The sequence below is a fragment of the Phyllostomus hastatus genome, unplaced genomic scaffold, assembly GCF_019186645.2.
Source record: "Phyllostomus hastatus isolate PE091 unplaced genomic scaffold, TTU_PhHast_1.1 phas_scaffold_1066, whole genome shotgun sequence".
In the NCBI taxonomy this organism is placed as follows: Eukaryota; Metazoa; Chordata; class Mammalia; order Chiroptera; family Phyllostomidae; genus Phyllostomus; species Phyllostomus hastatus.
The window spans coordinates 8308634-8322008 of NW_025334004.1; the positions used below are offsets into that span (position 1 = coordinate 8308634).

Genomic DNA, 13375 nt, shown 5'->3' on the forward strand with positions numbered 1-13375 from the left:
ACCTCTGTCCTGGAAGTCACTTTTTCTTCTGGAAGATCTTGAAATAAATGCATTGTTAACTATGCTCATGCCATTTAGTCCTTCCTTAGGGCCTTCAAAAAAATGCTCATCATAAAAGACACTTGATGATTCTTAAACTGGTTGCTGGGTACACGGATATCCATATATATGGATATATATTTTATATATATATATATATATATATATATATATATATATATATATATATATATATATATATATATAATCACCCATAAAGGTTATATTCACTCTTTTGTGTGTGTGGATGCATATTTGTAAAAAAAATTTGACATTTGACAGTGCTGCTTTCTCTACTACTGCATTCTCCTATTTCTGCTCTCTTTCACTGACATACTTCTAGAATGAGTAGACTGTTGCTTAATTTTATTCACAATTGGTGCCTCTTTAATGCCTTGCAATACAATTACTTTGTCCATCCTGAAATAATGACGCTATAGAGTCTCTGCCCTACCTCCATTTTTATTCTTTCTTCCTAGATGTTGTCACTCATGACTCACCTAACAGCATTATGCAGATGACTCTAAAACTTCCATCTTGACCTAAGTTCTAACCTAAGTTTTACACCTGTAACTACATGCTTGATAGTACAATTCTTTTACTTTACCAGATATATTTCCCTGATTAATCAAGTTTTTTCCAGCCCCTATTTCTTCAAACTACATTGGTTTCAATCTCATGAGTTTTAAAGTAAGAATTGCTGGTTCCTCCCTCTTCAATCACTCCTTATAACCAATGTTATCAAGTCTTGTGATTTCTACTTTAAATACACTTCATCTCCACACAATGGCTATCACTCCCTTTAAATCTAGATTCACAGCATGCTGGAATTATTTCAATAGCCTCTCTCTACCTGACTCTATTTCCTCTCCCTCCTTGAGCGATAAAGGAAATCTGTAAGAAGAGCAATGGGGATGAGGTGTGTTGCTAGACAAGAAAGATAAACTAAGTAGTATTGTGAAAGATGAAGGGGAGAACTCTACAGGGTGTTGACACGAGGAGATGAAGCCCTAAATTGTGGCAATGGTGATGGAGAAGATGCATGTAAATGGGTAGAGCAGACTGGTGACCAATTAGAGCTGAAAGGATTTACATCTAACATCCTGTATTCTACTCCTATAAATTAAATACATCAAGTGAATTTTTGCTAAATGAGCCATAGCTGTGCTTGTGTAAGAACTGTCATACTCAGAGTGGACCAACCAACCTCCACCACCCAGACATCTGATCCCAGATTGGCCACTGGAGTATTATGGAGCGGGGCTCTCTAGCTGGCGTCTCTATGGTTCGTGGGATCTCTAGGTCGTGGCTTGACCGGTCCGGCTCTTGCGCGTGCGCAAGCCCAGGCACTGGCCCGCCCTCCCCAACTGCTTGAACCCCGGGTGGGAGTGGGTCTGGAAAGGTTGCGGCTGCCGCCGCGGCTTCAGCACCTAGGGCTATACCTGAACCGAGCCTGCGCCGGAGAGTCTTCCGCCGCCTCCTCTGGAGGCGCTCACCCGGCCCAGATGGTGGGTCCGGAGGATGCCGGAGCCTGCTCGGGAAGAAATCGCAAGTTGCTCCCTGTGCCGGCGCCTGAGTCGGCGGGCCAGGACGGGAAGACGATCCGGGCCACGGGCGGCTTTGGCGGAGGCGTTGGCGCTGTGGAGCTGCCGGAGGAGGAGGGGGAGGAAGAGGAGACGCAGCCTCAGCACCTCCTTCAGCGTTTCCTCGCGGCGGCTGGGGGGCAGCTGGAGCCGGGACTGGGCTACTGTCCGCTTCCCGCTGGCCAGCACTGCTCTCCACTGTCCTCAGCAGCCCCGCGCTCAGATGCCTGCCCGCCCGACTCGAGCGCCAAGCTCCGAGGTGCGGAGGTGGCCGATGCCACTGCTCCTCGGCACGGTGGCATGACCAACGGTGACTCGGGCTTTCTGCTGGGCCAGGACTGTCGCGACCTGGAGGAGTCTCATGGGCTGGCCCGTGCCGGCCTCTGGAATCCACGCCACCGCCGCCTCCGCTTGGAGGGGCCTGGCGACGAGGGCGCGGACGGTGCTGGCGGCAGTTCTGACTGGGCCGCTCCGCTGGAGGACCCGCTGCGCAGCTGCTGCTTGGAGGCGTCGGACACGGAGGAGATTGAGGGCGCGGGCTGCAGCGCTGGGGGCAGCACAGTCAGTGGTGGCCGCAGAAGCGAGGACTTGGAGCATCCGGGATCTGGAGCCAGAGCCAGAGCCGGGGGTCCGGAGGAAGGCACGTCCCCCGCCACCTCGGGCGAGAGGACTAGTAGGGGCGCAGGCGCCGAGCCGCTCCTCGACTTCTCGGACGTTCACTTGAATTCTCGGAACACCTTCGAGGTGAGCCGCTGCCAGAGCTCCCGTGACCACCTGCCCCCGGCGGGGCCACCGGTGCACTCGTCCGCCACGGAGCAGGGCCCCGCGGCCCGGGTTCGACGGAGCGGCGGCTTTGCCGACTTCTTCGCCAGGTACAGCGCAGGCTGAGCCGGGTTTCGGGTTGGGTTTGGGCTAAGGCCGGGTGCTGGCTGAGAGCGGCTGGGGGGCCACCTCAGTGCCGGCTCTCGCTAGTGTCCAGACTTAAGCTTTGATTTGTCACGGGGAAGAGGAACTGGTCTGTATAGTGCTGCCTGTGGAAGTTGTGAGCTCCGAGGGGAGCAACTCTTTCTGTTCCTTGTGGATGGAGGCTATACCTGCCTTTCATACCTGGTTTCTGTGTATTCAGGTCCTGCTAGCCTGATGGTGCCCTGCCTGCAGTTTTGCCTCTTTGAAAAAACAGCCAGCCTTCTCCGTCCCCATTTTATGTATTTATCTGTCTGTCTGTCTGTCTATCTATTTATTTTTACTTGTACTAAAAGGATTGGGGGGAGGGGATGGCGATGTGTGGGGGGTTGTGTTTGTGAAAGAGGGAAGTCATTTTGCAGAGCTGTCTGTGTGGAGTCAACCCATTTAAATAGTTTGGGAATTCTTGAAAATAGGGGAGGCTATGTTTCACAGTGTTTAACCGTTTTCCCCCCAGTGGCCTTTATTCAAATGCAGTTTGGTGTTTAGAATTTGATCCTAGTCTTTAAAGCCAAATTACTATGGTGGTTTATATAGAAAATCCCTCTCCTCTAATTCTGACAGATAGGCTTCCACTTGTTTTCAACAACTTATTTTTAATTTTTTGTGGTATCGTTTATATTATTTGACCTGCTGTTCTTAAGATTAAATTATGGTGCTGGACATTGCAGATTTCAGAATGGGGCTTTGTTGATTTGTCAGGGATAAGTAGTCAGAAAATACTCATTTTAATGCACATTAATGAAAAGTAAAAGCAATTAATGAAAAGGTCAAATCTGACCCTTGAGTCAGATTTTGACCGCTTAAAAAAAAATCTGTAGGCAAATAGGAAAATATTCCCAACTTGTAAAACCCTCACTTTCAGAGTTCTCTTTCCTGTGTTTTTGTTCCTGTTTCAGTTATCTTCTCTCCCTCTCTCTCTCTCTCTCTCTCTCTCTCTCTCTCTCTCTCTCTCACACACACACACACACACACACACAAATTCTACAACTCAAGTTTCAGAGAATTATACAGTGTACATTGTAGACACACAGTCACAATTTTTTATTGTAAATAATATTTCTTATTCTTTTTTCTACTTTGTTATCACTTATTTTTCCTATTTGTATAAACTTAAAAATAAATTGTAATGTGTTTAAATCAAGATTGGGAAATACTAATTTCTGTTACTCATAGGACAAAATATATAGAGTAGTAAGATCTGCATTTGTGCCTGTGATTGGTTGCAATATATACTCAAAGTTTGTGATGGCAGTGTTTTAAAAGATCTCAAGGTGAGTTAAGTGTATATATTTGTGACTTTGTGTGGCCTCTAGGTGTTTATTGGTCATGTTTTGATGTCAAGTGTCAGGCAATTTTAGACCTGGGAGGGGCTCTGGAGATCACTAATTCAAACAGTGTACCCAGAGTACTTGCTCTTCGTTACCCATTGGAAACAGAGATGGTTTGGGCAATGGTATGGTAATGGTTCCTGACTTGGAGGTGGAGTACAGGCTAGTAGGGATTAAGTAGGAAATTATATATATACACATATATACACTCATATGCATATATGTACGCATTGTAATTTATGACTAATAAGGCAAATCTATTATAAGAGGCTTTAATATTAACTGTAGGCAGGAATTTTGATATAATTAAAAAATTTTTATCCTGTAAGTTAATAAGACTTTAATTAATGTAGCTAGTTGGCATTCATATGGCCATACTAGTCACGTGTATCAGAGCACTGGATTTGAAATTAGAAACCTTAGGTACCCTGAAGTTAATTTCTCTAAATCTCATTTTTCTTCATTAAGATCTGAATGTTAAGATTCCAGGTGTCATTGCTTCCTTTATGTAGCATTGGTGGGAGAGGGCAGAGTAAGACAGAGGCACAATTTTTCTCTTAGCATTTAGCTAAAGCCTTAACTGGATTCTGAACACCTTAAAGGCAGAGACTATGGCATTCATCTCTGAATCTGTAATGCCTAGCACTAATATTAAAGAACCCCACTCAGGTCTTGAATTGGCAACTTGCATGGACTCTCCCACTCTAGGTAGTAATTTATACATTGTAATTTTGAATAATCTTTCATCCCCAGGCAGAATAATCAGAAATTTTCCTTGCTTCTGCAACCTAAGAGGTTTTTTGTTTTCTTCCTATGCACAGTTATCATTTTCAACTCTGAAGCTCTTGGCCAGGGTTCCCTTTGGGGATATCTCATTCTAGTATTCTTGTTCTTGGGTGCAACCCCTATACCCATCTCATTTTTTTTAAAACAATGTTCTTATGAAATTCTATCTTAAAAAAAAAAAGATTTTATTTATTTATTTTTAGAGAGGGAAGGGAGGGAGAAAGAGAGAGAGAAACATCAATGTGCGGTTGCTGGGGGGCTGGAGGCTGTGGGCCGTGGCCTGCAACCCAGGCATGTGCCCTGACTGGGAATCAAACCTGCAATGCTTTGGTTCACAGCCCGCACTCAATCCACTGAGCTATGCCAGCCAGGCATTTCATTTTTTGATGAGGAAACTCACTGTCTAAAGAAGGTATTTTAGTTAACAGCAGAGTTGGGATTAGGAACCAGGATTTCTAATTTTCAGTCCAGGTTTATATTCCATCACAACTGCTGTTTACATGTGGCTCTTTTTTTTCTTACCTGATTATCCTCCATCTTTTCCTTCTCCTTCTTGCTTCCTTTCTTTCCCTTCCCTGGGCAAAAATCTTTAACAGAACTACTTCTAAAGAATAGCTTCAGGTTTGTTTTAAGTAAAGAGAGGGAAACATTTTACAGCATTGTATCTATTACTATAAAGTTATGTTCACTTAAGATACATCATTGACAGGAGCTTCATTGACTGGGTTAGAAGTATTATACGAGAAAACGGAATTTGGTCCAGGATGGGACCACTGTCATGATCTGCTTTCTCTCCCTTCCTGGTGAGGTGAATTGTAGTTCTGTCCTTCTTGGGGGCTCCCCTCAGCTTCACAAGGGCATCTCTGTGTTTATAACTGCAACCTTGGCATATTGGGATGATGCTCTGATCAGTCAAGCTACCGGACCAGGGTGTATTTTTTTAAAGCCATTTATTACTTTTTTTTTTAAAGAAATTTTTATTTATTTATTTTTAGACAGAGGAGAAGGGAGAAAGAAAAAGGGAGAGAGAGGGAATCAACAGTGTGGTTGCCTCTTGAGTGCCCCCTGCTAGGGACCTGGTCTGCAACCCAAGCATGTGTCCTGATTGGGAATCGAGCCAGCGATCTTTTGGTTCACAGGCTGGTGCTCAGTCCACTGAGCCACACCAGCCAGGGTGCCATTTATTACTTTGAGTATTGTTCAGACTGTCACAGTTACTGTTATTTAGGAACCCACAGTATCTACCTGTGTTTCCTGGTAGTGTTGATAATTGTTTACAAAGTCTTCATGATGAATTGCAAAAATTTGGTGGCCTTAAATAGCATGACTAAGGTAGAGAATAAGGTTTGAAGATTGTTTTTCCCCTCCTATCTGAAAAGAAAATTGGCTTTCTAGATACTAGAACATACAGATTGATGTAGCTTTCCCTATAATTATTGATGTCTGAACTTTCTAAATGTGGTGGCAAAAAAACACAAAAAAACCTTTCACAGAGCTCTTTTTATTAGAAGGGAAGACTAAAAGTTTTTTAAGGGATTTGTTTTCACAACTAGGTAGTCTTCATACTTTCCAGTATGAAAATGAGAATATATTTTGTTAATTATGTATGATACTGAGAATTTAAAATTCCTCCAGTTATAAATTTTCTTAATTTAAGGTTCTCAGAAACATCAGAATCAGCACATCTTTTTCTCCTCCAGAATTTACACTAGCTGACAAAATCATAATTCACCTGAATGAGCCATTAATACCTGTGTCAGATAGGGCTTTGATCCTCAGTGTGTATTCCTCCCAGCCAATTAAAATAAAAACTACAGTTTCAAAATCAGTTTCTTAAAAATAATTCCTTTTTCAACAGCTTGATTAAATAAAGGCAACATATCAAACTTCTCATAAATTTTAAAAGATTTTTGTAGTTACTTGAAGCAAGCAGTTTTTAAATACAGGTGTGATATAATGATAAGGAGAATGAAGAATTAATTATTTTGATCTAAATATCAAATTTTTGTTACTACAAGATATAAAAAATGTAGAAATATTCTATGTCACTAATGGAATTCCATTGGACGTTACTTATATATATTACTTATATGTTAATATAATAAGAATTAAAAATTTTAGAAGCACCAGCTGATGTGGCTCATTCGGTTGGAGTGTTGTCCTGTAGACCAAAAGGTCGAGGTTTGGTTGGATGCAGTTCCCTGTCAGGTCACATGCCTAGGTTGTGGTTCTGCCCTGTGTTGGGTACATAGGGAGGATGCCGTATCAAGGCTGCTGGTACGGCCTTCTTTCCTTTTCTCTCTTCCCCCTTCCCTTCTCTCTGAAATCAGTAAGCCAATTGGTCTAGAATAAAAATAGGAGTCTGAAGATTTTAGGGTATTGTGAAGCTAATTGTTATAATATTAGATGGGGGAGCTAATGGCTCAAGAGGCTTTTATATATTTTCCCTGTGTCTGGCTCACCACCCATACTTAGATTCAGTATTTTCTCTTTTTAAAAAAATTTTTAAAATTTAGTGACTGGGGAAGAGAAGGAGAATGAGAGGGAGAGAAACATCGATGTGATAGAGTAACATCTATTGGTCATCTTCCTTATGTACCCTGACCAATCAGGGACCAAACCAGCAACCCAGGGGTTGAACCGGTGACCTTTTGATTTGTGGGACAACACACAAGCAACTGAACCACACTGGCTGGGGCAAGATTCAGTATTTTCTTAAACACACACACACACACACACACACACACACACACACACACACACTCTCTCTCTCTCCCACTATAGGAAATAGGGATCTACACAAAACCATTGGAAGTCCAGCATTGATTGAAGGAATTTGAAGATGGTTTTGTTTTTTGGAAATTAAAAAAAATTATTGTTATTTAAATGCAGTTTCCTGCCTCCCCGCCCCACCTCTCCCCACCACCTCTGGCATCCCCACCTCCCTTCCTTCCCTCCCCGGATTCCTTCCTCACTTGGTTTTGTCCATGAGTTCTTTATGGTTGTTCCTGAAAACCCCTCACTGTCCCCTCCTATCTCCCCTCTGGTTTCTGTTCGTTTGTTCTTAATTTCAATGTCTCTGGTTATATTTTGCTTGCTTGTTTGTTTTGTTGATTAGGTCCCTGTTAATGGTGAGATCATATGGTATTTGTCCCTCACCACCTGGCTTATTTCACTTAGCATAATGCTCTCCAGTTCCATTCATGCTGTCGCAGAGGGTAGGGGCTCCTCCTTTTCTTCTGCTGTGTAGCATTCCATTGTGTAAATGTAGCATAGTTTTTTGATCCATTCATTTACTGATAGGCACTTAGGTTGCTTCCAGCCCATGGCTGTAATAAATTGTGCTGCAATGAACATTGGGGTGCATAGGTTCTTTTGGATTGGTGTTTTAGGGTTCTTAGGATATACTCCTAGCAGTGGAATTGCCAGGTCAAAAGGCAGTTCCATTTTTAGTTTTCTGAGGAAATTCCATACTGTTTTCCACAGTGGCTGCACCAGTCTGCATTCCCACCACCAGTGCACTAGGGTTCCCTTTTGTCCACAACCTCTCCAACACTTGTTTGTTGATTTATTTATGATGGCCATTCTGACTGGTATGAAGTGGTATCTCATTGGGGTTTTAATTTGCATCTCTCTGATGGCTAGTGATGCTGAACATCTTTTCATATGTCTCTGGGTCTTCTGTATGTCCTCCTTGGAGAAGTGTCTGTTCAGGTCCTTTGCCCATTTTTTTTAATAGGATTGTTTGTCTTCCTGGAGTGGAGGCGTGTGTGTTCTTTATATAATTTGGAGATCAAATCCTTGTCTGAGGTATCATTGGCAAATATGTTTTCCCATATGGTTGGTTCTCTTTTCATTGTAATGCTGTTTTCTTTAGCCATGCAGAAGCTTTTTATTTTGATGAGATCCCATTTGTTTATTTTTTTCTTTATTGGTCATGGTTTTAAGGTGGATGGTTAGAGATATGATAATGTGAATCTAAATTTGGTAGAATAGTATTGGGAAACTTCAGTTTTCATGGGACTAAGGTAATTTTAAGTGCTTAAACATCATTTTGAAATGTTAAACTAAATTAATACTTTAATGCTATACCCTAATGAGCAAAGCAGACTATTAATCCAATATTAACTTGGAGTTACCTGTTCGGTAGAAATTTTCTGAATTATTTTCAAAATGAGCATACATGCTTTTCTTTAGTTTTCAATACTTTTTATTTTAGAAAACTTTTAGCTTTGCAGAAAAGTTACACAGATAACTACATAGAGAGAATTGTCCCATACCATTCACTTTGTTCCCATATTGTCAATATCATACTACTCTTGTACATTTGTCACAATTTAGAAAGTGACATTTGTATAATAAGTCCTCACTTAACATCATTGCTAGGTTGTGCAACTTTAAGTGAAAGGATGCATAACCAAACCAATTCTACCATAGGCTAATTGATACAAGCAGAGGCTACAGTATCTAGGCATCTCATCTATATTATAATGAAATGACTATATTCAGTGACCTGCTGTACATTCTCTTACTTAAACCTTACAGTTTATTTGGCATAGAGTTACTGACTAGAATATTTTTATTTGGGGAGCAGTTTTGTTTTACTGTAAAGTTAGAAATGTTTAAAGTAGAAGGAAATTCAGGGGTCCTTTCATTCATTGTTTAATATCCCATGGAAAACCACAGTGCTTTTGTCATAAATCTTTTATTTGCTAGACATCACCTAGTAAGGTGTTATGAATTGGATACCAGAAATGAGTTAGACATGATAATAAGTTATTATTTAGGGGGACATAGGGCAATGATTTTTGAAGCTTTTAAGTTCTGATTATTTGGGGTAGTATTTACATGATTTAACCAGTACCTATTGACCTCTAGAAAAAAAATATGAAAGTACATCTTATATCTACATGTTTCCAAAATTATTATTTTTAAAAAGGTTTTATTCATTTTTAGAAGGGAAAGGAGGGAGAAAGAGAGGAAGAGAAACATCAGTGTGCAGTTGCCTCTCACACATCCTCCACTGGGGACCTGGCCTACAGCCCAGGCATGTGCCCTGACTGGGAATTGAACTGGCGACCCTTTGGTTCACAAGCCGGCACTCAATCCACTGAGCCACACCAGCCAGGGCTCCAAAATTATTTTTATGTGTATTATTCTTGTAAGTTTTTTTATTTTTGAAATACACTTGTGACCTAGGAAAGGTAACATGTATTTTTATTTTATAGTTATTTGCCCAGAGTCAAATAGTTAATTAATAAAAAAATCAGAACTAGACTATAGGTCTGATTCCTAGGGTTTGAAGCTAATGTGCTGATTTCTGTGAATAAGTCAATATAAGAAGTTTATGAAGAAAAACATAGTTTTGGTGTAGTGAAAATACTATTGACCTGAGAAATAAGAAACTTGGCTTTTGTCCTGGATAGCTTCTTTTGCCATTAAATAATTATGTGACTTTGGGCAAATCACTAAATTTCTAGACTTCATTTTCCTTACCTGTGAAATTAGGAGGTTCAGAGTCCTTTCCAGATTCAGTATACTATGATATATTATACAGTTCTCTTGCATACACTGTTGTAGACTCAAAATATTTGCTGGCTAAATATTACAAATGTGAACTGAGTTAAAGAGGATGCTTAAAAAAACAGGGTATTTTTTCATCTGTAAAATGATAAGGTTGCCAGAGATAGATATATCTCCCTCAACTCTAAATTCTAACTTCAACATTTCTTTCAGTGAAGATCCAGCTCTGTTTCAAAGTAATCATGCAAAACATCAGTGATTTTTGTGTAGTTTCTTAGATGTAGACAGTACAGATCAGGAGTTACAATTTTTTTTTCCTTTAGACAATGCTAGATTTTTTTCCCCCTTGTTATTCTTTGGAGTGGGGAGGGTAGGTAATAAATAAACTTTAGTTAATCAGTGAACTGGAATTTGAGGCATTAACTTTCTGACCATGAGTTATTTCTCAAAGGTTGCCAGTGTTCCACTTTGGAGAACTAATAGCCTAGTGCAATAGTTTCTGGCTTTTGTTAAACTTCAAAATCTCCTAAGAACAATTTTAAAGAACAAGATTCATCAGAATCCACAATCCCTGCCTAGCCGGATTCAGGGTATTTGCTTTTGGCAGGTTGCATCTTTGAATTAGAGGATATTGCAGTGGTTAAAAATTGCTAGTTCTGAAGTTACATACGTGCCTGGGTTTAGATTAGCTTCCTAGTTGTGAAGTTATGGACAAGTTACTTGATCTCTCTGGACCTTAAGCAACTCTTCCATAAAATAGGGATAATAGTGATACCTACCTCATGAGATTGTCACGAGGGTTGATTGAGATAATATTCTAAGTATTTATTGCTTTGTATTTATTATGTGGCATATAGTGAGGGTCCAAGTGTCATTCAAACTATAGCAAGACCACCACAGTCCCTTTTCCAATCCCATCAGTGAAATCCACTGGTTTAAAGAAAGGAAGAGACTGGAGTAAATTTTATCTATTACTACCTGAAGAAACATTGTACAATTTGAGTAATAGATTTTTAAACATAATTTGTATTTGGGATTGGATGGTTGTTAAAATGAACTCGAGTGTAGTGATATAAAATTTCCAGAAGTCTTGAAACTTTGACTAAAACAAATCCAAGAAGGAACTGAAAGGAGGGAATGTTAAGAAATATTAAAGTATTTGTGTCTTTTCTTGTTTTAAGGACTTCTTATAGACAGGTAAAGCCAATTTTTAAGTTTAAGTTCTTGAAATGTTTAACTTGGCTTACTCATACATTTCATACTTAGTGTGTTGTGGTAGGAAAGCTTTGGGGAAGAGTGGAAACATTTGGAGCTTTTGAGGTGATACATCTGTTACGCATCTATGAATGTATTATTCAGAAAGGGAAAGTCAGTCCCTTTTGAGGCAGCATATTTCTTCCTAGGAACTCTTAACTACACTAAGAGTTGTCCCCAGCTAGTTCTGGTGGATAGTTGCTTGGATCCTACTACATCGATTCTTAAAGTTTGGTGTTTTAAAGGGGGAGGGGGTGGTGTTAGGAATGCAGATTCTTTTAATTACCACCCCCACCCCAGCCCTTTCCTGGAGAAGATCTTGGGTGGCAGCACCCAGCAGGAATCCACATATTTACCAAGTAAATCTCACAGGTGATTCTAATACAGGTGGTTCCAAGACTATATATAATTAATCACTGAAATAATTGTTGATAGACAGGTTACAGCATATATTAACAGCTCAGATTGCTTTATTTATTTAAAGTTGGATCATATTTATGTACAGTGTAATTCATGAGTATAGAGATACAACAAAGGACAGATATGAATACAAATGTAGAAGCGTGTTTTTAATTTCTACTAGTTGAGAAATTATATTTGCTTAATTAAATTTTAGCTTCATTTTTATTAGTGAGAAGGGTCTTTAACTTTCATTTTATGCTGATAGATAGCCATGCTTGCCTGTTCTTAAGCTTTAGCTCATAAACCTTTACTCAGGTGTCTAATGTGGAGTCATAACTTTACCTCCCTTTATTTACAGCTTATCAAAAAGGTGTTAATTTTCCTTCCTTCTGCTGATAGTTATAATTCTTTTCCATGCCTTTAAGAAAAACTCCTGCACATTACACATGGCTTATTCCCCTTTAGAATTTGCTGCTTCAGCTCTTCTTGTAGTTCTGTGGCCAAAAGAAGAAAGAGAGGGAAACCCATGTGACTGGGTTTTCAGCAAACTCTTTCCTGCAATTAAGAGAAGTTTACCTTAGGAAACCAAGCTACAATTTATGCACCTACGTAGAGCTAGTTTGACAGTGAACTTGGTAATGTGTTCAGTTTATCTTTGAATTTTGCTCTTGATTTCTTTTTAATTCGAATTTTATTTTGGGATACATTTTTTGGTTAAAACATATTTCCATCTGCCTGCCTTCAGTGCCGCACAGATTAAAATATTTTGTTTGGAACTGAACATGATAGTTTTGAAATCAAATTATGTGCTATTCTCTCATATTTTTCTAAATACTGTAATGTACAATTACCCATCATACATTGGGCATTATTTAGAATTTCCAAATCTGTTTTTCATCTAATCTGTTAGTAGTCTTCTAGTTAAGTAGGGGAAATACTTTTCTGTTGTCTCAGGAAAAAGTTATTCAAAGACTACAACAGTTTAATTTTTTTGTTTGAGAAACACAGAATGTGCCCTGGCTGGTATGGCTCAGTGGATTGAGTACCAGTCTATGAACCAAAGGGTCTAGGGTACATGCCTGGGTTGCAGGCCAGGTCCCTGGTAGGGGACACACAAGAGGCAACCACACATTGATGTTTCTCTCCCTCTTTTTCTCCTTCCCTTTCCCTTTCTAAGAATAAATAAAATCCTTAAAAAATGTTTAAAAAAAACCAAAATGCTCATATAATCTGCTTTTAAAAAGCAGGATAGGAAATACAAAACTAAAGATAAATACTTTGTTTCCATACTTTTCCATTTAAGGTGGTGAGAAAGAAGATAAAGAAAATCAGAGGATATGGAGGTCTGATTAGAGACTGGAGAAACTTAGAGAATGAGTTTGAAGAGTTTGTACAGAGAAGATTGCTTGAGAGTAATTGTTAGCTGGAAGTTAGCTCTGTACTTTGGCCTTTGGGCTTCAGAGTATTACTACAGATCATCTCCATATATTTTTT

At 39.8% G+C, this 13375-nt stretch overlaps 1 protein-coding gene across 1 annotated transcript in view; it reads left to right on the top strand.

Annotated features, from left to right (window-relative positions):
- Positions 1 to 1382: 1382 nt before the first annotated feature.
- TBC1D12 (TBC1 domain family member 12) overlaps positions 1383 to 13375 on the top strand; it is a 78703-nt gene continuing 66710 nt past the window's right edge. The window contains exon 1 of the mRNA XM_045853986.1: positions 1383 to 2494. Coding sequence (XP_045709942.1) covers positions 1545 to 2494 — 950 coding nt within the window. The 5' untranslated portion in view covers positions 1383 to 1544. The remainder of the gene's footprint in view (positions 2495 to 13375) is intronic.